Source organism: Enoplosus armatus, chromosome 14 (genome assembly GCF_043641665.1).
Source record: "Enoplosus armatus isolate fEnoArm2 chromosome 14, fEnoArm2.hap1, whole genome shotgun sequence".
NCBI classification, from domain to species: Eukaryota; Metazoa; Chordata; class Actinopteri; order Centrarchiformes; family Enoplosidae; genus Enoplosus; species Enoplosus armatus.
Genome location: NC_092193.1, coordinates 2,829,903 through 2,855,983, shown reverse-complemented (window position 1 = coordinate 2,855,983; position 26,081 = coordinate 2,829,903). Strand labels below are relative to the sequence as shown.

General features: G+C 40.4%; 1 protein-coding gene across 1 annotated transcript; it reads left to right on the top strand.

Moving 5' to 3' along the window:
* Positions 1 to 1,317: 1,317 nt before the first annotated feature.
* Positions 1,318 to 25,835, top strand: vipr2 (vasoactive intestinal peptide receptor 2). The gene is made up of 13 exons (XM_070918690.1): positions 1,318 to 1,329; positions 2,145 to 2,250; positions 7,871 to 7,984; positions 10,694 to 10,785; positions 16,196 to 16,293; positions 17,895 to 18,027; positions 19,834 to 19,984; positions 21,264 to 21,324; positions 22,743 to 22,812; positions 23,508 to 23,599; positions 24,591 to 24,720; positions 24,858 to 24,899; positions 25,659 to 25,835. The coding sequence occupies exons 1-13, from the start codon at positions 1,318 to 1,320 to the stop codon at positions 25,833 to 25,835; spliced, it is 1,278 nt and encodes a 425-aa protein (XP_070774791.1).
* Positions 25,836 to 26,081: the final 246 nt, after the last annotated feature.

Here is a 26,081-nt window from a genome sequence, read left to right as displayed (position 1 = left end):
CCCTTTACGAATTACGTTTATCTTGTATTTTCACAAATCTGTATCTTTGCAATCAGTATTACAGCATAACACATATTTAGTGATTTGCAGTTACATTTTATTGAAACCATTTTTTTTGGTGACATATAACCTTTCTTTCAACAGCATTTCATTTACTATATTTCAAACCAAATCAGTGCTTACTGGTTCGTGTCTGTAGCCTGAGGTTAAGAGAAGGTGTGTGTGTGTGTGTGTGTGTGTGTTTAACCTCATCTCCCTCCAGGCTGTTGCAGTAAATATTAGTGTTGGGTTTTAGTCATCTTGCCTAATAAATTTCACAAAATTCTGCTACGTGATTAAACACTTCAGTCTGAGTTCTTCCAGCTCAGCTCATCTGTTGGACTGTTGAGGAAGCCTGAGCTCGTTCTCGCCGAAGCCGAGTCCTAATCTGTTATTTAGGATAAATGGTTTTGGTGTTTGATGCAACCAAAAGGCTGTTCAGCTGCCACTTCTGGCTCGTGGTCGTGCATGTGTGTGTGTGCATGTTTGAATGTGTGTGTTGTCTTAACGACAGCCAGCCCCGCCTCATGCCAGGGGATAAAGGGCTGCAGTCTGTGTGGTAGGATTTGGGTGAGTGATGGTGCAGCAGAGGAATCTGTCCACTGGGAGCTATTTCAAATGCTGTTTATGCAATTATTGGCAAGATAACAGAGAGAATCAGCACAAAGTCAGACAAATAGCAGGACACCAATTACAAGTGACGAAAGAAGCTGCTGATAGTTGGATTAAAGCTACAAGTCCTCATACTTAAATTACAAATAAAGACTTATATGACTGATAAGAGCGGAGCTAAGCTTATCACAGACATGTTGTTAATTGAAAGACAGAAATGCCAAACATACCGTGTCACAGTTTGTACACCAGACTTGGTCCCTCTTCCTTAAATTTAAGGGATAATGATTTAAGGTGTCTTTATCGTTAATGCATCATAACTTATCATTTTTCCATATTTTTTGGCCAGTTGGGGGCAGTGGAACAAGACGTAAACACAACATCTGACATCTCGTGATCACAACAGCAAAGAGTTGCTCATTTACACATCCAGCAGCAACGTTATCATCCTTTTAGCTTTTTAGCCTTCATTAGAATATTCCTCATGTCCCAGCAACACTGATGTAACCAGACTGCAGTGTTTTTACGAGTGTGCCGAAATCAGAACATACACTGAACATGCTGTATGATCACACACACACACACACACATATACTTAGAGTATATATATATATATATATATATATAGCATATCTGGACAGTATATGCTGATGTTAATATTCCAAAATGTGGAGGACGGTTTGCTGTTTGTCCAGTGTTGTTTGGCAGGGTCTCAGTGTTTGCAGGATTTATGTGGCTCACACACTCTTAATTCATCTGCGTCTCCTGGTTTTAAACACACACACACACACAAAGAGAGAGGGAGCGTTGGCTGGTTGGTTTAAGCAGCTTATCTGGACCCTGTATTCATCTGTCAATCATAACCTTGACTTCCCCTCTGTATCAGCTTGAGGTTAAAAAGCAGATATCAAGCGTTGCTATAAAGGGAAGGGAACTCCATTTCGGCGTAGTGTTTTGGTGGTTTGAGGGAGTGTTGTTGTTGGACGTTCTTCTGATTAGATTAGAGGTCCAGGTCTGATTAAGACTCTTGTTGTGCCGCCTGTATGGTTTTATCTTCGAAGAGCGGAGAGAGCTAAATCTTACAACTCACACATCAGCTGTCATTCATGCATGAAAAGTAATTTTACTTGAATAAAAACATTTTAAGTGGAATCACTTGGTGTGGTAGCATTAACGTGGTTTAATGTAGGCATCATTGTTTCAGTGCATACAATCATCTTGATATGATAAATCTTTACTGTATGAAGACACACAATCCTCCTACAGAGGCTTTTGTTTTTTTCTTAAAGGAGTTCATTTGCTGATTCAAATGGACAGCAAATATTTCCACCAGTTTAGTCAATATGTTTTCTGAAATTTGAATTTCTGAAAGGAGGATGTATCATCTTTAGAATATTGTATACTTATAATATTTCAGGTTGATATAGCATGAAACCCGGGCTTTGTGCAGATTTCACCATATAAACTGGATTCCTTTACCTCTTCCTCTTCAGGTTGACGGGCGACATCCAAACTGCAACTTCCTCTTGGAGGTGGAGAGAGACCAGGCGGAGTGTCTGAGGAGGCTGAGGGAGGAGGAGGCCTCCAGCAGCCACAAAGGTCACAATCACTCACTTCCTCTAGCAGCAAAGAAAGAACTTGTACAACTATGGATCTTAAAACAGAAAACGTGGCGCACAAGAGTCTGCAGACTGAAAGCTGATGAAAAATGTATAAATGTATGAAGATTCATACCTGCATACATACAGTGTGTACATATGTTCATACCTCTGCCATGTGAGGACGTGAGCAGCTTTCACAGTGCTGTTTAATCCCGTTTTTGTATTCTGTCCAGCAGTTTAGCCTGTTTTTTAGCCTGCACAAAATGAAAAACCAGCAGACTCAGGTGACTTTCTCTTATTGAATGGATACTGGCAGGACACTGACAACCTGCGTCATGCAGCTGGGAATGTTTTCCAACTAAATCATCGTACCTGGACTAAATCCAGATATGAGACACACCTGATTTGACCTCCCGAGTTGACTAAACAGATTACCTCTCATGTTGAAATATGAGATTATTTCTCTGCCTGACCGAGTTTAGACAAACCTAATATTAAACGTACACACACTTCCTGTCCATATTTTAGAAATCTACTGTGATATGCACCTTTTCTTTCTGCAGTGGGCAAGCTCATGTCTGGACCATCTTATTATTTATTAATTCATTATTTAACATTTATTTTCTTTCCTTTGGAGGTTGAACTCTGGATCATTTTTGTGACTTTTTAGAAAACAGGAAATACAGCGTGTTGCCATTTGTTTAAATATAGTTCCAATGATTTTATTGTATAACCGACATTTCCACCACATATGCCAAATGTCACCTTCTCTTCAGACACTTTTATGTGTTGTGGTGACGATAAAACGTGCTGCTGCTTTTCTGATGAAACCCACCTCTTGCATAATTATCCCGGCACTGAGTTGGCTCAACATCTTGAGTTTGAACTGACAATGTAGAGCAAGCATCCCTTTGCCTCCTAAAGTTGTGTTTGCATATCTACCTCTAAAATGCAAATGTAATAATGTCATGCATATACTCTCTAAGTCTCCACATGTTAAACACACAATTTGATATATCTTTGAAGTGGAAGGCCTGTGAAAAACAAATGAATTCAGTTGTTTTTTATCTGCAACAGACGGAGGCCTAAAAGCACAATTGTATTTGCCCGAGTGTTCCTGTGCTGTTAATGAGTCTGACTTTCCTCTCCAGTGATGTGAGCTCTGGACTCTGAGTCCCCCCTGCTGTGTTAATTAAAGCTCAATGACACGAAGTAGAGCAAAATAATAATGTGGCTCAAATTCTCTGCGGGGAAAAAAACTGCTGGGGAGAGCAGTTTTTTTCACAGAGCGGCGAGGCTGTCAGGACGTCTGTCGCCACAAAACACTTTACATTTAATGCCCTCTCCCCAGTGGGAATCAAACCCCCGACCTCACAGTGTTAGTGCCTCCACACATTCAGGTTCAGGTTTAGACTCAAGCCCAGGTTTACGCTGTACAGCTAAGAAAGTGCTCCTGGATGCTGTCTTTCCTATAAGTAGTCTCAAATAAGTTAGGCCTCCCTGGAGTCATCGCCTCCTAGAAATGATATACACAACTCGTGTAATTGTTACTATTTGTAACTGCAAATGTGTTTTGGAGGTTTTCTATCAGCATAATGAGGAAATAATATTGATTAACGTATCTGCAAGTCGCAGAAATGCTGATATTTAACGTATGAGTAATATCATACGCCCACCATCCACCCCGACGCCGACTTCTTCCTCATACATGAATGTAGTTCTTCATTCACTCTCAGAACTTTGCCTGTGAACATAATCCAGCCAGCGATGACATTTGCCACCTCACGTTAGTACTACATAAACATTATTTCTTGGAGACAGGGTTGCATATGATGTTTACTCTGAGAAGATTTATGCATCATCACTAAGTGATGACAGGTTGCACCACACAAACAAGTTCTGAAATAGAGATTAGTTGTTACAAAATATTCACAAATAGATGCAAGTTGACTGAACCAAGTGAGAAAACTAGCTTGGTAATACTGTATGTGACCTGCTTAGAGGGGTTCAGATGAAATGTGATCAGCACATCTGGCCTGACGCTTGATGAAAATGCTGTCGGTGGAAAATCTTGCCGGTATTTGGTCATAAACCGAAGGCAGTGGACAAATTGAAATTTCTACCTGATGGTGGCGCCAGACAAAAAGTCAGGGGATCACCAAAGTTACTCCACTTCATCCTGTGGAGAACATACATATCTGCCTCAAAGTCCACGACAGTGCATCCAATAGTTGTTGAGATATTTCAAGTCTGTAGGATTCATCCTCTGGGGAACATGAATGTCTGTACAAAATGTCATGGCGATTCATCCAACAGTTGTTGAAACATTTCGGTCTGAACCACAGTGACGGACGGACCCAGGAAGGTTTGCAGCAGGTTCACAACTTCACCATCATATCCCATCCACTTCATCCATGAAGGTCACGTTCCCTTCCCATCGCTGAACACAGCCAGTTGTGTTTGTAGGAAACCACAACTGCCATAGGTGCTACAGAAAGTCCATTATGTGATATATTAAACTTGGGATGTTGAACAGAAATGAAAATGGAGTTTGCCTGCAGAACATGCATTCAAACATTTGATGCACCAAAGAAAAGCAGGTTAATGGAATACCGACATGCCGCGTGTATAAAAGAAGTGCAGAGAAAGGGGATTTTCCTCCAGATGTGTGCTGCTGTGCATTTGGTGCGTCGTTGCTTAAAGGTGGTGGTCCTGCTTCTGATGTGTTCGTCTGTGTTTCTGTGAAAGCGCACAGAGAAAGGATAGGTCACTTAGCGGGTAGATGGAGTTTTCTTCACGCACTGATGAGTTCGGATCTGTGTTGGAGCCATTTTTACCCCAAAGACATCTGTCCTCTCTCTCTTTCCCCTCTCCCCCTCTTTTGTCCTCTCTTGCCCTCTCTGTTATTTCTTCTCTTTCACCGCTTCTAGTTTCCTCTTTCTTTACCTCTGCACTCCTTTTCAAACCACCCTTGTCTTTCTTTTACTCTCCTCATCTCCCTGTCTCTTTGCACATCTTCGGTTTTCTTTCTCTCGTCTCAGAACGCCACTTCCACTTGTTTTTCCTCTCTGAAATTCAGTGGGCTGAGGTCAAGACAAGAACAAGCTTCAGTTTGACCATTAGAAATACAATGGGGGGGACAACTGGAAGGAGGTCGACGGTCAGAACAACTTCACAGACAGCAGATGGAACAAATTATCCCGCGTCCTTCGCCTCTTATATTTCTGACGTTCGGGTGCAACAGCGGAGGAGGGAAAGTTGGTGTGAAAGCCAGTTAGAAAGCCAGAGAGAGAGTTTCACAGAAGAAGAAAATGCAAAGAAAGGAAGGAAAAAAGAAAGAGGGAAGGAGAGAAAAATAAATTAGGATAACAGGCAAAGGGATGAATATAAGAGAAGAAACCAGGAAAGCAAGGAAAAAGAGGAAGACGGGATGAAATAAACAAAGTAGGAACAAGAAAGGGAGACAAGCAGAATGAAAGATGTGAAATATATTTTAAAAAGGAAAGAAGGGAGGAACAAGAACATCTGTCTGTTAAATGGAAATACTCAAATAAAGTAGCAGAACTCCAACTTCCCCTTAAAGGGAGATTCTGGTATTTTTACACCTTGGCCTTATTTTTCTTTTACAAATGTTGGCGTCTAAATGACTAAATGAATAGTTTTGGAATTGGTCCAGTAGATCGCCTCAGCCAGCAGCCGCGAAACAAGCTGCAATGACAAAATTATGGAAAGGATCCCGACAGAGATAGACCTTTTTGTTAAATCTGCAAAACCTGAACTGAGAGTTCGAGAGGAGATGCTGGTGGTGAGATTTCTGCCTCTCGCACCTCAAAGTCACGTCAAGTGTGATGCAACACGAAGTGAATCCGTCAGCAGTCGTGTATCCTGACAAAACAGCAATGCGTCAGCTTTACAAGTCGCTCTGGATAATGAAGTTGGCAGCTAAACGCCTAAAATGTGAGATTTTAATCCAGTTTGTTACAACATTTTAACACTATAGGAGCCAAATGTAAAAAAAAACAAAAAAACTAATCGCGCTGCTTTGTTTAGCTTCTCATGTCCGCTGGCTATGTCATTTTTTTCCAACTTGACACTAATAGCTTTCTTTTTATAGCAGTTCCCCCCCCCTCACAGTCTGATGCCCCGGTAGCTGGCTGTGTTTCTTCAGCAGGGATGTTGGAGATGAGGGCTACATTTTACCAAGCACACTGTCCCCATTCATCTGTCCCTAAAAAGCCTTGTTGACTGTTCAGTTTGCCATCGGCACTTTCGCACCCATTAAGGCTCACGCTGAAGAGCTGGGCGAGCTATTTTAGGTGGCCGTTTGTTGGTTTTGTGTGTGGAGGCTGGGTGAGAGCTTTGTAATCATTCAGGGCCACTCCTCCCTTGTGTTCTGATAGTGTTTATATCCTCTGCATATGTATCTCTGCTGTGGCAGTTAGGAAAGGCAGCGTTCAGAAACGTCGAATCCATACGGCTTCATCACGATTATGATTAATAGGATATAGTTTCTTCCAGGTCCTGTTTGAATGTGTGTGTGATTGTTGTAAATATTTTACACTGGAGCTTTTTGTAGTTCTCTCTTGAGATAGTGAATCTCATGGGGATGTAAATAAATACAAATACATTATTTGCGTATGATGATGTGCTCTGAACAGATGAATTTGTGCAGTAATATTCGGGGTTTGCCTCACAATTCACCCCTTCTCCTAGAAATGTCGTATATATACGAAAATCAGTCTTGCGCTGTGAAGTCCCACCGTCCAACCCAACCAGCCCCTAAGCGCGTTACATAAAGAGCTTCATTCATTTAAAAAACAACTTAATTACACTAAGAAACTTCATTTCTAGGAGACACACACTTTTGAAATCAGTGAAACTCACTCTTTGCAGCAGTAGCGTCCTCAGTCATCAGGAACCAGAACAAAGAAGGTGTTCCTTAACTTCAGATCTTCCCTCATTATAATCAGATTCAGACGTTTCTCCTTCTTCAGTATCAAATGTAATCCAGATGATTGTTGTCTGTACTTTCATGATTACAGAGCCAACGGCTAATGCTGCCCTACTTATCATGGTGCAGGTTCACCAAAATGTAAAGAAGTATAGGCCAAATAACATAAATACATTGGAAAGATTATTCCTCAATAACTTTTTAATGATGTTAATAATTCACACCAGATGTGTTGTGCAGCTTGACAGACTTTGTGCATGTGTTACCTCTTGATCTGATAATGAAGCCTGGTCATTTGACAGATGGACAGACGACAAGCTGAAGTTATGGACCGTCTTAAAAGTGGTTTCCTTTGATTTTTTAAAATTTTTTTATTTGTTTTAAATGAATCATACTGTCAATTACAGATTTGGGGAAACATATTAGCCAGGGTGGGACATACAGTAACCTCCAGACACACACAAGTCAAGACATGATCTCACCACAAGTAATGTCTTCACAAGAGAAAACAATGCAGGCAACAGCACTTCACACTGTGAAGGTCTAAAAGGGATGTAAATGTGACTATAAGATTGAACATTAGGCTGTATTGCGCTTGTGAGTCATTTGAAAGCATGTGCTGTATGTTTCCGTGTGAAACTCATGAGGCCACTTTTGGTTTTGACAGAGTCGCTATGCAAAGGAGCATGGGACAACATAGCATGCTGGGAGCGAGCTGAGATCGGACAGACCATCACCATCCCCTGTCCTCGAGTCCTCAAGACTGTCTTCGGCAGAAATGGTAGGTTATTTATTCATTTATTCATTTCATGTTCATATTAAAAATACAGTACTTTTCTCAGAATAACTGATGGTCACAAATTGCACATGGGATTATATGACATACCATAATACCAGATATCAAAACATCAAAAGCTCCAGAACACAGGACCTTGTGATGAGATTTTTCTCAACAAAACACATCTTACACATGAAGCAAAGAGAGACCTACAAAATAAAAGCTACAACACATTTTCAGACAATCTGACAAAGCAAACACGCCCATTCTCAGTACTTTTGTTGGATAGAGTCTGACTGTTGCTTCCTCAGCTTCATTTTGACCGAATGAATGATAAAATGTAATTGCTGATTAACCCTAACCCAGGTTTTGGATATCTTCAGTCAACCTTTCATACTCCTTCATCACCTGAAATTCAAAACACAGTTGTGATACCTGTCGCAGTGAGATGCTGGTTAGGTTTAGTGTTTAAACTGATGAGGCTTTCCTTCCTCGTCTCTACCCCCAGTCATGTCCCGTCTGTGTGAATGTGTGCAGTGTGCTGAATCCATCCGATTTCTTCCAGCCAGTGACCAGATGGCAGTTTGGATTTCCACTCTGAGCCGCGCTCTGATTTACATTGATGACTAAACATTATGTAAGCACCCAGAGGCTTGTTCAGAGCCAAAGCTCACGTTGAGGCTTCCCTGTCTGGGATGGATCCCAACCCCCTAAAGTTACTACATATTACAGAAATAATCTCATCAAGAAAAAGAAAAAGACTCATGATGTAAGATGAACATGTAGCAGCAGCAGGACGCTGAACACCAGGCATCCTGAAGTTATCGAAGGTCTTTATTTAGTTTTGGATCAAATAAGTGCTGAAAAAACAAGAAATGAATGGGGCTTTTTTTGTCTCCAAAGGGACGACACCAACGTTTGGCACAAATAAAGTTTATTGTATTTCTTTTTCTAAATCAATACACTTATTTCAAAGCAGCCTCCAACTCTTGATTTGACTTTGTTTAATTATCAAGGAGACTGCGGTGCTGCTATGTTCAGGAACTTTCTTTGAACGCCATTAAAAGAAAAGTAAGAATAAACTTCCAGAAGACTTTTTCCACTCTATGCCGTAGAGTTTTAACAAATGAAGAATGAACTGCACGAACCACTGAGATACATAATGAAGCTGCAACAATTTGTAGATTTATAAATGAAGTTTGGTCAGACCCCCCCACCCCCTGTTTTGCTGCTCTGCTTGCTGTGAGTTAAACACAGCTCACTGGCAACAGTATTCACATCACTGCTTGTTAACTGGAACGCGTACATGTAAACTCTGTTCTCTTAGCTTCAGCTGTGTTTACCCTGTGAGGAGGGTTTGTTAAGAGCGTAGCGAGGCAGAAGTGTGGAGGCGTTACTTCCAGTCAGTGAGCAAGAGATGCTCCATGCTTTTTACAGTGCATTCTGGGAATTTCCAAGGGAGGTGAACTTCCAGTGCACTGCAGCGACTTCGGCAAAATGGATGTTCACTGCCTACTGGAGAAACACGCTGAGCTTCACTTTGCCATGCAGTGTTTTGAGTACCGCTGCTACTGTCGTACTTTATCTTAGACTACAGTGTGTTGTGTGACGGGGTCTCTGCTAACATTCAGAACACACACTCGCTAAAATCTCCCCAGGGACTCACAACACTGTCGACTGCGTCAAATATTTTGTTTTCTTTATGGTGTTAAGAAAATGACAGGATTTCAAACGCAAAGTCTTTTGTTTGTCAAACACGTCGCTGAATGAAATATTCCTCGTCCCACCCGTTGATGTGGGGCAAACATATCTCAGACATCACTTATTTTATAACACGTTGTATTCATTTAATTTATTTGTTTATCTGTCTGACACAATGTCCATTGGACTCGACTGAAGTAATTTGATTTATTCCCATTTAGATACGTTCAGTTACTGACAGAAGTTGATTAAGTCCAGCTGTAGGAATTATTGGTTTACCGGAGAAGACTGGCCGGCATGTTCCCCAAAACTCACTGTCATCATATCTTTATTTTATTTCATTTCATAATTACTGAAACAACTTTGGGATTTCTCAGAAGTAGAGTTGAAACATGAAAACTGATGGTCACAAACAAACGAGGAGACTTCGAGAGAGTAGAGACATATAATGGAAACTTTTAAAAGAAAGTCAAACAAGTTCATTCTTCAACCTCGGAAACAAGGTCCTTTTTGTAGCTGTCCTGGAGCTTTCGATCGTATCACATGGTCTTCATTTCTTGTTTTCTCAATGGGTTTTTCCAAGAAGGAACTGTGAGCCTCAGCTTTTAAGCCAACATGGACGAGAAGTCCTTATAGTGCTCTGGAAAAATGTCTACATCTACATCTTCAGTGACAACTGGGCAAGCTGACGAAGATCATGTGATATGACCAAAAGCCCCAGAACAGCTACTATATGGACCTGAAATTGTTTTCTCAACCAAAGTAAAACACATAAACAGTATAGAGACCCATTATATAAAAGCTACCAATACAACACACAAAACACAACCTCACCCTTGTACCCAAAACTACACCTTTGGAAACGTGTTCTTGGTTGCAGTAACCTCCAGCAGAGGCAGAATAAAACGTCTGTTTTTATTCTTTGACGTCTCTGATTTAGAAAGACAGGGGCTCGGTTGGTGAAGCGGTGAAGGGTGGAGGTGATTTGCTGTGTCTCTTCTTCTCTCACAGGTAACATTAGCAGGAACTGCACGTCAGCGGGATGGTCGGAGGTTTTCCCAAACATCAGCAGCGCCTGTGGGTCGGACGCCAGCCAGGACAAGGTGCGGTACACGTCTGCACGGTTGTCTTTTGCTGTTTCTGACTGTCGCTGCGGTGAATGTCAGAGCAGTGTTTCACCTGAACACTAATGAATTCTGACTGTGCGTTTGCGAAAGGAGCTGCAACACAACAGTGACCATTAGTGGCCCGTAATTGACGAAGCCTGCAGGGTTGGGAGTTAATTAACACCGGTTAGTGGTGAAGGGCTGCATCTTTAAAAAGGTCAATATGCCCAACATGTCTGATAAATGTTTAAATGTGAGCCATTTGTGTGTGTGTGTGTGTTCCCCTGCCTTGTTTTTTGCGTCATTGAATGAAAAAAACACCATCAGCCTGTATAATTTAGCACGTGGCCGGACATTTTCAGATCTGAACCTCCAGTGAAACATTCAATAAGCTTCTGATTGATTGACAGCCACCTTAAAAATGATGTTTAAATATTACACAAGGAAGAGGAGTGTTTTCTGTTCTCTCTCAGGCTGAATCACTGACGGATTTTAAGTCTTTGAAGTCTTGATTAATGACTGTCGCCCCTCTTCTTGCACTGAACACATTTCCACATCACTTTCATCATTTAGTGTCATTAAAGAGCAAAGTCTGCTGCATATTTTATAGTCTGACATGCACAAGCACTGAATGAAAGGTTGACTGGGGACTTGTTTAACTCCTGTTTGCTCACATGCTGTATGTCAAGCATTTTGTTGAATATTCATTTATTCATGCATGAATGAAAATGAAAACTATAAGGCCAGATTATTACTGTCTTTTCTGCCCACCGCGAGAGGAAAACCGTTTTTAATGACTGATCTGATTTAAGAAGAATCTCCTCCACAGAATTGGCTCTTTCAGAGTGTTTCATAGTTAGAACTGATTGTATTTTCTTTGAGGTGAAGAGATTACGATTGAGATAATACATCTATTACAGTGATCTTAGAAGACGATACAAGAACATTTCCCTCTCTGTCTGCCGCCTGCAGCCGTTATGTTAATCTGACAGCATTTAATTCAGATTTGTGATAACGGAAATATTATCCCACATCGAAAGACCGCCGCCGTGATAAAAGCAGCCAGGGTGCTTATTCAGACATGAGACAGACAGCGGCAAATGGGCTTTCAAGGAAATGTAATGCCGTCTGATTACGTGTTTTGTATCAACATAATGAGGAAACAATTTTACTAATCGAATGTGCAAAGAGGCAACGTTAATACTGAGCATATCTGCAAAACGTTCATTGTCAGCGTATTTAATTTGTTTTCCACTCGTGGCAACAAAAGCACATTTTTATGGTTATTGTTGGGCAACTCAGCGCACACTTGCATGAGAAGACTGATGTCGCTCTCATGGCTGTATGTAAAATAAGAAGCTAAAGCTAAAGAGTTGGTTAGTTTAGCTTAGCATAAAGACTAGAAGCAGGGCAAAACAGACAGCACCTCTGACGTACACTAATTAATTCAGGGTTGGTTTTTGCAGGTTGAAAACCGTCTGTTACATGTAGGTAACAAATATCTGTTGTTTCAATGACTATATGTGCTGCAGCTTTAACTAAACCGTGAAACCGTCGTTTAAATGCTGCTGAAACAGGAGTTCTGTACGACAAACGACTGAACGACAAATTGTTTTGTTTTGTTGTGTCTAGTTTTTTGGGTGTTCTGTGATTCTTCCTCCAGCCGAACAGTTCGGGGAAGCAAAAGAAAGAGTTTTTGCAGAGGAGAATGTTTGGCCTTGCTTGGCCTTGTTTGGCCCTGACGGTGATAATTGCTGCCCCCATCCTCTTTCACTGCCAAGGTTCAGTTTGGGTCACGACTGGTCTTCTTCTGAATCACCCATTGTGCTTGTTAAATTAACTGTCTCACCGTCTGTCTTCTCTGTTTCTGCCGCTCTGTCTCCTCATTTCTCGCTCTTCCACTTCTGTTTCTTTAACTCGTCTTCCCTTTCTGTCTTTCTCACCTCTCCTGTCTCCCTCTCAATACAATTCAAACCGAAACATCCTGAACAATATCCCTCATCTGTCAGATCAACGGGGTCCACCTTCAGCTGTTGTATCATGCAGGACAAAGGAAGAGAAGATGGTCAAAACACAAATGAGCTTGAGCTTTTTCTAATTTCAGACAAGAGAGGAGAAATGACAAACCTTAAAATCACAGAGCATAAACAGACACAGTGGTGGTTCGATACTGTGACGTCTGGTGGTTTATTGAAACTGACTTTATTCTCTTTGTGTAAAGGAAATGATAGTTAAGTCATAAATTCGTGTTATGACTTATGGTGTTAGAAGAATATCATATCTATAATGTAATATATGAATATAATCTCTCCGTCCTGACTTATATGTAAAAGGAGAGCTGAGCAACATGTAAAATCTCCAGTGAAGGCAGATATAAAAAAAAATTTCTCAACAACAAAACACTTTCTCTCTTTTCATCCTCCAACACTTAGAGAATACTGAGCTGCTGCTCGGATCTGATGCAAACCTTCATTCGAAGCACAAGGGCCTTATTGCATCACACTTTCATTGAAACACAAGAGACACATATATTTTATGTCTTGATGAAGTCTAAAAGGAACCAAAAAGAGAGGAAACAACAGTCCTGCTTTATTTAGAACGTTCCATCGTCTTAATCTGAATTCATTTCACACTCGTGCACCAAAACTGAAAATATTTTGAAATCAGTTAAGTCAAACATCAGAGGCACATTCATGCATGTAAATCTAAACAGCTGAATATGAAGGGAGAAATTCTGCAAACTGTTCAACGTTTGCTTCCCATTTTCGTCTCCTTATCTTCCTTATCTTTTTTTGGTATTTCTTGCATCTTTACGTTCATCGCTATCTTGAACAGCCTCATTATTTTTGGAAAGAATTTGTCGACCTACTTCTGTACATGTTGATAAGAATATGTTCCTATTGCCTCATTTTTTAAGACCTCAGCCAAATTGGAGAAAACAACACCAAATCATCTGTCAGTGTTTAATGTCCTGAGTAGAATAGAGAGTGTAGGTCCTGACATACTGTGAGTGAGAAACACATCATTGACTTTACACAAATAACAAAGCAGCTTTAGGTTCCAGTGTCCTCTAGTGTTCTCTAATGTCTGTCTGTCTTTGTCACTTGGTGACACTTGGTGCTCCCCGAACTTCCAACCCACGAGGAAGACTCTGTGTTTATGTAAATATACAGCATATAGATAGCATATAGCATGTAGCATATATAGTCATTTTCCTGTGTTGCCATGGACGAAAAAGCTAAATAAGCTAGCCTATGTAGCTAACATTAGCCTTGTTATGCAGCGTGTCCATGCTTCATAAACACTTGCAGCCGCTGCACAGATTGAAACAAAGTCAGATTGTAAAATTGATTAGCTGAGAAGCCCCCGCCCCATCCAGGTAAATGCATAGTGTGAGTCAGGAGGAATTAGTGCTAGCAGCTTAAAATCCCTCTTTTCCCTCACATGTCTCCTGTAGTGATGCTGTGGTCATCCTGCTGCCTGCACATCCTCTTAGCTCAGGACATCCTGAGCTACAAACGCTCAGCTTTTACAGCTTCACAGCTTTACAGCCGCTAACCAGTGTATTGTAGTAACACATAGCTGCAAAGGTTTTTTTTTGTTCAATAAAAAAACAAACGGCATGATGCCTCCAGTCGTCGTTTTCTTTCATCCTGTTCTGAGCTGAGTTCAAAAGCAGCTTTTTTTTTATCTATAGTATAACAAGTTAAATTAGAAAGCCTTAATAGCCTTCAGTTTGCACAAACTCACTTTCTTCAGAGTGTGGTTGCAGACCAAAGCCCCATTTCCTAAAAGCATCTTAAGGCTGAGACGATCTTAGTCCCATTTTAGCCCATCAAATCATCAAATCCTCCAGATTTATGTAATTGTGCCAGTGAAGATCCTGATTTGTCTCTTGTGCTACCATATTGGTGATTTTGAGATGTCTGTGTCTGTTGTCCTCACGTGGAAGGTATCTCAGTGGTGAAATCAAACTCCTGCCGTCCTGCGAGTTCCTCTTTTTTGGCTCTTCGCTGTTGTATAACTGCAGCTTCCTCCTGTTCATTTGTTTGGCTTGTTTTGGGTCACGAATGGCACAGCTGAATTGTCTATTGTGCTGTCCTGCCTGTCTCTCTCTCTCTCAAATCACTTCAGCTCAAATCAGTGAGCTTTGCTGGGAGTGACTTCAGCATATATTGCCAGATCTGCAGCCATGTAATAATAACGACAATCATTTAAATCATAACATAATGCCGATAATTCAAATCTTAAAGTCGAATAAAACATTTTATTCAAATAACACTTGCTTCCTTATGTTCAATCTTTCTTTTCTGGTGGCAATTCTTCACTTTATCCCTTCTCACTGTGTCAGAGTTTTACAGAGTCCTTCCAGAAAGAACTATCAAGATCTGACTATATGATCATTAATGAGAAACCCACTTGGTCATTTTTCAGTGTTACTCCTGTCATTATAGAGTTGTATTAAATGTTTTACTGACTTTACACACAGTGTGAGTATTTATTGCGATTGTTATCGTCATTAGCAGCTTTATGGTTGTTTATTTCTCTGTCTTTTCTGTTTGTTATTGTTTTTTTGCTTTATGACGTTTACTTGTGTGGACCCCAGGAAGAGTAGTTGCTGCCTTGCTAGTGGCTAACGGGGATCCAAATAAAAAAATAAAATGAAATATCTCTGCCCCAAATCAAAAACTGTTTTAAACCCAATCACTGTTTATTTGGTGTATGTGCGCCTGACTGACAGCAGCCAAAGAAACAATGTTAGGAGGCTGTGTAGCTTCACGCCAGCAATGACAATACTGACATGCTGACGTTTAGCAGGTATAATGTTTACCATGTTCACCATCTTACTTTAGCATGTTAGCAGGCTAACATTTGCTACTTGGCACCAAACACAAAGTCAAGCTAAGGCTAATGGGAATGTCAGTCAGTATTTAGTCATAAACCAAAGTGTCGGTCAAGCTCATGACGGCACAAGAGGGAAAGGGATAAACAAAATTCATCCTGAGGGGGGCATGAATGAAATAGTTGTTGTGAGATTTCAGTCTGGACCAAAGTGATGGACTAACAGACAGACTGACATCATTCGTAGAACATAACAATGTTAATATTAATATGAAGGAATGGAGTGAGTATCAGCTCCAAACCAAAACACAGCTGCAAGTCTGCTGTTAACACTCTGGGTGCTCCTCTTTAACTGACCAGAGTGCAGTGCAGGCTCACCGTCCTGTAACTTCAGCCCCTGCTGTTTGGCTAATTGGACGCTTATTCGAAAGGCTCAGTAAGATTAAGAGACATCTCCCTCTGGACCACAGTGCCGGACTGACACACCAACTGTCCGAGTTACCGACGCTGTTGTGATAAAGATAATCCGAGTATAAGAATAACCCTCTTCTCTCTGTGTCTGTAGCTGGTCTTCTACGTGGTCGTGCAGACGTTGTACACTCTGGGTCACAGCCTGTCTTTGATCGCCCTCACCACAGGGAGCGCCATCCTCTGTCTGTTCCGGTAAGACCAAGTATTACGATATTAATACATGAGATAAAACTTCAGTGGTCCCTGTGTGGAAGCTGGCTCTCTCTCACGATGCAAAACAGTAAAAATAAAATAAGAAAACCCACAGTAATTACTGATAGAAGAAGACTGGCTGGTGTTAATTTCAAGCTCAATTTTTAGGTCTTTGTTTCTCGTGTTTTGTATCTTCATGTGCTGTTTGACATGTCAGCAGAGTCTGAGGAAAAGCTGCCACTTTAATTGGGTTTTAAATGAACAAGCACTTGTCAACAGATGTGTGTTTGTGTGCGTGACAGCCTCTCAGTTTACGGCTTAATTGGATTTAGTTTTATTCAGTTTGTTAATTTAAATAATGTTGATTGCAGCTTTTTCTTTCCTTTACATTGCTGTTGGGATTAGGTTTGAAAATCCACTGGTGGTTTGACCAAAGCAGTAAAGGAGTAAATATGCATAAACCACATCTCTGTGAAAAGATAAACGAGAGACATGATACGACTTTGCTCAGGGACTGTGTACACTTTAGAAGTTAATTAGGAAAATCTCGCTCTCTCAAGTTTCGTTTTAATGACGCCAGTAATTTACATTATCAGTGTACATGCGTTTGATGAAGGTTAATCCTCTTATATTTAGATTAGAGCTGCCCTACACCACGGGTATCAGAATTCTACATATTCAGTCTTTATCCACATCCACATATAACACGTCTTACTCTCTTATCCCTGAGTGAAAGCTTATTATATTTCTGCTTTAATGTGGATATACAGTAATTATGCAAACTCTCCCTGTGGATTTGAAAAGTTTTCAGCATAATTGGTGAAGAAAAGTGTGTAAACCTGCTGACTGCATTAACAGACATATGACATAATGATTCAATGTCATGTATCTGATCAGATTGATGTATTTGTTATTTCAGCTATTAGTATTAGATGTAAATAAAAGTAGTAGTAGTATGGTGTTTGGTTTGGATGGAGGATTTTTAGTGTGTCTGCATAATACTAAATAATACTAAATAATACTTCTTTATAGCACATACATTAAAGCTTCACCATAAAAGGAGACAAAAGAAGGACGGGAAGTAATAATAACTAAAAAAAAAGATTAAATTACCAATTAAATGACACATAGAAATAAAAACATCATTTTGAAATAATGAGAAACCAGTTACCAAATTAAATACTGTGAAAATATAACAAATTTAAAAGTTGAAAAGGTAACAATAATTAATAGAGACACTAGTCTAATGCAGGTCAAATAAATATGTATTCAAACAAAAAACAAAAACCTAACTCAAGGTCCTCTTACTATATTTTTCTGCTGAGGAAGATGCAGCTGAAAGTCTTTGATTTAAGACTGACACGACTACCCCGCTGTGTCAATGAGAGGCCTATTATTGGTCTGAACACAACATTGTGGCTCAAGACCGTTGAGAGCTTACAAAAGTAAAAGAACTCATAAATGACTAATCGAAGCCAGAGCAGCTTGGTCCCAAAAATACATAAATATTGCCACAAAAGTAAGTTGGGAGGAGCTTTTCAAACTTGAATTGTTATTGTCATTATTTAACAAAGCTAATTGTATATCGTGTATCTGTGCAGGAAGCTCCACTGCACCAGGAACTACATCCACCTCAACCTCTTCTTCTCCTTCATCCTGAGAGCCGTGGCCGTGTTGGTGAAAGACGACATCCTCTTCAACCGAACCTCGCAGTGCTCCAAGCAGCCGTCACTGGTGAGGTCACCACCTCTGTCCTCGCCGAGCCCAGTCGCGTCCCGAGGGAGGCTGCAGGCGCACGTGTTCACAGCACATCTGTCACGGACGGAAAAAACTGCCTCTGAGCTGCTTCCAGCCACAGTTTGTAGAATGAAATGAAAATGTAGACTCTACATTTCTCTATGTACTTTAAATTCGTCTGATATTGTGTAAACCATCTACCGTGACAATTAACTTACCAGTACCAGAATTTAATTTAGGGATTAAAGTAGGGATGATGGGAAACTCTCCAGCCACATTTGTGCTGTGATTGAGGCTACTATATTGTTGGATGACAGTGCCAATATGTCCCTGACTTTTGGCACCAATATTAAAACAATAACAATAGTTATATAGTAGTAATAATTTTTTTTTTATACTTTACCTTGCAGACTTTTTTCTGCAAAACATTTTTTTCATTTAACAAAACAAGCCAAGCATCTGAATCATCAGTGTTTAATGGAATACGCCACCAAAAATCTATGAAATTGTCATTTGCAGCAGTTACAAAGACTCCAAAAGAGATCCAGAGTCACAAACAAACAGCAGCTCCTGCAGCATAATCCATTTCTCCGCCGTTCATCAGTGTGTTCAAAACAGTAATTGCTACACTGATGATTATGCTGCGTCCAGCAGAGTTTTGAAGCTGTCATATATGTATGCCGAGTGTTTGGAGCATACAGATTAACGGGGGAGAGGTGGACTTTATTGCAGGGGTTGTTTAAGAGGTTTGTCTGGACATTTTGCTTTTGTTATTTTCCACATGAATTTGAGTTGCCGTTGGAATCCATGGTAACTGTTGTGAATGCAAGCTGGCTACAGCCGCGATGCTCCATGAGACTACAAACATTTCATGGTCACCTTTCAAGCCATCAAGTGGTTAACGGGGCTGAACTTTTTAAAAGATCACGTTTGCAAGAGTGAGAACCAACTCAAACACTGCCAGGATAACGGTACTGACGGGTGTCGAATTTATATAATTCAACAGAACCTCAAACTGCAGCCTCCAAAAAGAGGATTTTACAGCTGAACTTTATCTAAGTAAAATTCTGTATGAAATTATGATTATTATGATCAGGAAATATAAGATGGATGGAGCGCACTCAGGGATTTAGGGGTTAAGACGCCAACTATAAACGATTCAAATCCAACCTTTGTTGCATATCTCCTTAATTTCCTGCCATCTCTCTATTGCCATTATCTAATTAAGGCCCTCCATAAAATACATAAAATAAGAAGAACACAAGACGAAGAATCTCACTGACAACTTTCAGTACTTGACAGCTTTTGATACTCTCTAGAACTTTTGATGCTCTTGAGCATTGTTCTTTGATCCTTTCTTGTTTAGCTGACGCTTCCCCCGTAACGTTCCCCCTCTACATCTCTGTGATAATTAAAGGACGCTCTGACCTTTATACTCCCATCTGCTCGCTGCTTGTAACGCTGTGATTCACAAATGAAAGCTCACCCCCCTGGTGAACTCGCTGATTGCCCCGGAGTAGAAAAGGGGAATGTTTATCCACATATCAGAATCTTTAGCATAATTGCCTGATTAACCCACAGTGTGGATGTAGGAGTCTGAACCAATACTGTGGTCATATACAGCCCTGCAAAGACAAACAATAGGATGTGGACTGGAGGTTGATATGAGAACATGACTTAAAGGTTAATTTCGTGTCACTGGTAATGCCGTAACAGAATTGCTGAGATTTTTAATTTAATATTTTAAAATATAGAGACAAAGTCTTTAACCTAATTAAGATATTTGTCCTTTGTGTCTTTTAGGTGGGATGTAAAGCCAGTCTGGTGTTTTTCCAGTACTTCATCATGGCCAACTTCTTCTGGCTGCTGGTGGAGGGTCTGTACCTCCACACTCTGCTTGTCGTCATCTTCTCTGAGAACAGACACTTTATCGTTTACATGTTCATCGGCTGGGGTAGGCTGGCCTGCAGTTGCTCACATCAAAAACCCCTTTCAGTTTCATTGAATTTGAAGTTTAGCATCTTTTGGAATTAAGAAGAACTGACTTAAAGTGATGTTTAAAGGCATCATTAATCTTTTTTTATGCTCAGTCAAATGACTGTAAGTCATGACTTGTTGAGTCTCAGTGCTCGCATCGACGACTGTACGCGACCTGCCGGGCACCAAACAGCCGACAGACACAGTTAGAGACGGGATATTTTTCTCAGGAGTTGGTGGAGACCAAACCAGAGCTAAAAAAGAGTTAATATTGGACTTACCTTCATCAGGTGGACAGAAATGTTATTCTGCCCCCTAGTGGCTAAAATATGATTAACGCAGCTTTAAACAAAGTGTATCTGTTGGTGTAGCCAATTTCCACCTGCCCTATTCAGGAAAATGTAATATTTGTCTACACACCTGTTTGCCTGGTGTGCATTAGACATGTTTTATTATTATTATTATTATTATTATGTGAGTGCAATAAAGAACATGACATACCTACATCCTGTTGTCATCACCTACATGAGTTACTTCTCCCTATACTTGCAATTGATTGACTTGTGGACGGGCGGGGAAGTCTTTTCTATCGCAGTTTGAATTAATGGAGAAAAATGAATGAACAGATTCATTTCGCTGCCGCTATGATAATAATAATTATTATGGCATTACTACCAGCAGCCCCAACATTTGGTCTGCTCCTCTCACCATGTGGTATTTTGTTTTGCCTGTCAGAACTTCCTGTAAAAAGTCTGAACAATCCAAAAAAAAACGTTTTCACACTAGAAACGAACCGAAAAATAGTTCAATTCGATCTGGCCCGGGACCACCTCTTTTCGTCGGATCAAGGTCCGGCTGTTTTGTCCGGACCACGGTCCACAGGAGGGTGTCATTTTGGTTTGGATCAAACTGAAAACTCAGAAAGTCTGAAAGGGCCCTCAGTTTGATGCTTTTCTGAAATGCCTAAATTGCTTCTTGTATCTTAACGCTATTGGAATAAGTATTCTAACCATAATGTAATACATTTATGTTAATACATTTAAATTATTATATAGTATTTATATCTGTGAATAAATGAATAGTAATTTATGCAATATGAAACGTGAAATAATTATGATGAATAATAACAAAGACTAAAAAGAAATATAATAGAGAATGACGTAAATGCATTCTTTCAGATCGATGATGTTTTACCTACATTATCATCATCATCATCATCATTATATTATCAATGTTTTCCTTGTGGCATTTTGCAGGAATCCCCACTGTTTTTGTCTTCGCGTGGGTGATGGCGAGGATTTTTCTGGAAGACACAGGGTGAGTGCCGCCAACCAATCATGAACTAATCACTCGTCAGCATGAAAACGTGATTCAGATTTGGTATTTGTATACGCCATAATGTCTTTCAAACATATTACATAGATTACACTGTATCACAGGAATCTGCGCGCCACATGTTGTCTGACATATTAATAATTATCTGTAATTAGTTCTGTGTCAAGTGGATATATACAAACTGCACTCTTTGGAATTGTTTATTATTTTCTCCTTTATTGCATGATGGCAGATGGGGAATTTCAATAACATTAGAGAGTGGCACACTTTGACATTCAATGGGGACTGCATCTGTTATTTCATCAAGTCCACAAATTACATTTTATCGATTCCAGAATCATCAGACAAATATCCCACAGGTCGAAGAGCATTTTATTGGATAAGTCAGCTGGTGGGATTTGCATCCAGTAGTCATCATTATGAGCCTGGTGCCACTGACGTGCTCGCTTTCTGTTGCACATTATTGCAGCTGACACTGCCGCTCGCTGTTGAGTGGGCGTATTCTAAAAAGGACTTTGTGGAACAACTCTGCAACAATAACCACAGAGCAGCAGTCTGATAACAAAAGACGGCAAGGACACTGCTCCATGGTGCGAGGAGAGTGTGTGGAGAATGATAATGAAGTTTGAGCGTGAAAGTTCATTCTTGACCTTGGGAGTAGTAGTTTACCAAAATAATCTTAACAGCTTGTTCTGGAGCCGCCAACAACTTGTTAAAGTTGGTGAGATGCAGTTGAAAGCTCCAGAAAAAGCTATACCTTGAGTTAAGATTATTTAGTTTGATTTTTGTAGTCTCAGAGAGGCAACTTGAGCTGGAAACTCGAGTTGAGATGAAGTCACAAAAAGGACTTGACTTGACTGCCGTGTGACTTGATTTAATTGAGACTTGGTGTGAAATTCGAAAGCATTCATTAGGAGTTGCTGCCAGGTTAAGATTTTAAGTACTGCGGGGTCATAAGAACGTCAGGCTGATTGGTGGATCAGTCATAATGACTCTGTACCGTCATGGTAAAGAGGAAGCTGAAGGCTAAGCTCTCTCTTCACCAGTCGATCTACTTCCCAACCCTCACCTATGGTCATGAGCTTTGGTTAATTACAGTAGGAATGAGATCACAGATACAAGCAGCTGAATGAGTTTCCTTAGCAGGGGATCATCCTCTGGGATCAGCTCAGACGTCGGAGTTGAAACGCTGCTCCTTCGAGTTAAAAGAAGCCAATTAAAATGCTTTGGCCCACTGATCTTGTTCTTCACATTAAGGTTTCAGGTCTGGAAACATACGTTGAGTAGGTAGAGGCCTGGCTCTCCCTCGGATTATAACCATTCACATGTTTTTGTTGTGTTTTACAAATATATTATGTATACTGCAATACTGACATTATGTTTTTTTATGGTGCCCTCAGATGCTGGGAGACAAATGATAACCCCATACCCAATTGGGTGATCAATGGACCAATCGGATTCTCCATCATGGTAGGTTCTTTACCTCCTGTTTGTCTATAGGTGTTTCAAGGGCTTTTCCAAACGGGTAAATGGTTTAATGATATAAAGGATACAGGTGCTAACAATTAGTCCGAGTAAACAAAAGCAGGCTTCTCATTTTTAGCTGGCAACCGTCGGTTTTCCCGACTGAAATGATGACTGTCGCAGATTCTATCAGCTGTAGCTAGTTCTCTTAGCTCCATGAGTTGGTAGAAAACTCCATCTCTGGCTGACTTTTTAATGTTTCTGTCTGACACATATGAAAATGTGAGATCTGCAAACATGCATTTGATGGCTAAATGCATGATATCAAAGGCATGTGAAGAAAATAAAAGCTTGACAGATGTGCCATGGCCTAGTTATGCTAATTGCTAAGATGTGATTGGGCAATCACCTTTTAGCAAATTGCAGCACTGTTTGAAACATTAGCAATAATGTAATTTCACTAAATGTCACTAAACTGTTTACAGTTGTACTGTTACATTTGTGATGCTTTAAAGGGAACCAGAGAAAAAGACTTAATGTCACTGGACAGACAGACTTTGTATTTCTGTCTTAACTTTTCATTCATTGCTTTCTGTGGGAGGAGAACGGCCCAACACGGCAAAATAAAATCACCCCTCGTGGGTTTTTATGACTCTCTTCTGCTGTTGCGATATTTCAATTATTTTCTCCTTGTCTCCAAGGTGAACTTTATCCTGTTCATCAGTATCATTCGCATCTTGGTTCAGAAGCTGAGGTGTCCCGATGTGGGTGGCAACGACCAATCACAATACAGGTATCTCACATGGGGCGCGGGTTTGATGCTCTTTATACACAGAGATGATCCCATCTCTACCCACTTGGATATGTGCTACAAACCTTTAATAAAAGTTGACAGATTGCGTCAATGTGTCATTAAAATGAAGCAAGAGCGACACCTGCTCGGTCAGTGGAAGCTACTGTGGATAAAGGAGTCGGCTAAAGGCCTCAAAATATATAAAACAGATAATCTGAGAAGCACAGAACATTTTTTTTATCCCCTCTGTGTTTGCTGTCTGAAGAGATAAGAGTGACGCTAACTCTCATGCAACAAGACAGCCTTTCATGATGCAGCCTTCATGAAATGGAAAGTGGGGGGGGTGAAACCTCTATGGAGCGGCACATTCTTGTACGATTCAGTGTCTGTTTGAGTTTTTGCCCGGTCAGAGGCGTGTTTAATCTTCAGGCAATTTTACCCTCCAGGGAAATCTGAGCTGTGCTGAGTTGTCAGGTAGTCTCGGCCGCGGGGATCGGAGATTCAGCGGCGCGAGGTGATGAAAAGCCTCGATAAGCCCCGTTTGTTCCACTGCAGAATCTCCTGTTAGTGTATGAAGATTCAGTGTCAGTGTAGTGTAGTTCAGCGTAGAGCTGAGCTGAGTCGACAGCTGGAGAGTGATACTGGAAGGGAGGATTTTACCGTCTTATACGGGAGTTGTAGGGGTAATACATACTACGTTAAATGTATTCAGTTTTCCAAAACCTTTTTCCGACTTTCCCGCAGGCATGCAGATAACTTCCGTTTTATTCCACAGTTTGAGATATCCACTGCTGAGATTTTACAGGTCCACCACCTTTTTTGTCTCAGGGACATGGATCATGAAACCTAAACTATCTGCACGGCACAAATGTTACATTCTCTTGTGGAAAACAGGCCCTTTACAGTAAATCAACACTATGAGAACAAACACTGAATCTGTTGCGGTTAAATGGTGCCACACGTAACTTGTTTATTACTGTTTTTCTCTCAGGAGGTTGGCCAAATCCACTCTCCTGCTGATCCCTCTGTTTGGGATCCACTATGTGGTCTTTGTTTCGCTCAGTGAATCCATCGCAGAAGATTATAAAATATTCTTTGACCTGGCCCTCGGATCCTTTCAGGTGCTATATTATTAGTCCCTCCACCCACACTTCTATTACTACATGTTATTGTCATTATTCTTAATCATTCTTAATGAATGAAAGTGCTCCGTGACCTGCGATGTTTGTCGTTCAGTGTTTGTGTTTGTGTTTTTCAGGGTCTGGTGGTGGCCATTCTGTACTGTTTCCTAAACAGTGAGGTAAGCTTTCATCATATGAAATGACGTAGTTTTAATGTTTAGTAATATTAAGTGAAACTGAGTAAACACTCAAGCAGTGAGTGTGACAAACATCAATGTGCTTAAAACATAATTTCCTTTTTTGTATTTAATTTTAGGGAGGCAAAAAATAATATTATCATAACATATAATAAAAATATTTAAACCATAGAATTATAAACCTCTAATTACAATATCCCCATAAATGTGTCTGCACCCAGCTGATAACGTGCTTATTTAAAAATAGACAGCTTAATTTCAATGTCGTCTTAAGTGGAAACATTTGATAAGCAGTAAATTACATTGGCAATTTCTTAGGTTGGAGCTAACATCTGTGAACGTGTCCTAATTTCATTGTCAGACTTTTTTTCATTAAAAATATTTAGAATTATTTAATCCAAACAGCAAGTGCTGAAAAAAGCTTTTGTTTGAACATAATTCTGCCAATTTGTGCGTCGCGCTTGTTTTGAATATGACTCGTAAAACTGTTTCAATATTTAAAATCCATGTAGCTGTTACTCTGTTTAAGTATAACATGTATTAAACAAAAAGACCACTGATGTTTTGACTCACTGTTTCATCATGAGGCGGTACAACTAGTCCTTCCATGCAAATGCAGTACCACAGATGGCCATTAGATGTCACATTTTGACAGTTTCAAATCCATTCACTGTTGTATCTGTTTGTAACATCATTTAAACTTTAGATTAAAGATATGTGTTCATTTATGTCATTTTGCAGGTACAAGGGGAGCTAAAGAGAAAGTGGCGAAGTATGTGTCTGAACTGCCGTCTGACCAGAGATCACCACTTCAACAGCACCTTCGCCTCCAGGAACGGTTCAGAGCACATGGTGCAGTTTCATCGCAACTCGCGAACTCAGTCCATCCTGCAGTCCACAGAGACCACAGTGTTGTGAGGACCTGAGGGATCCTTTAAAACAACAAATGCAGTCTCCAGGTTGACCTGGGTCGAATAGTTTTACATAATGATTTTAACACAAAGTTGAGGTGAAGTACCACATGGGTGGGACCCGCACAACGTTTCAGAGCAAATTTTGGTTTTAGCTTTATAAATCTCTGCGAGCCTTCAAAATGTACCTTATATGGACCTAAAGCGGTTCTGATTCATCCTATGAGGGTGTGCTTGTGTTTGCTGCCAACAA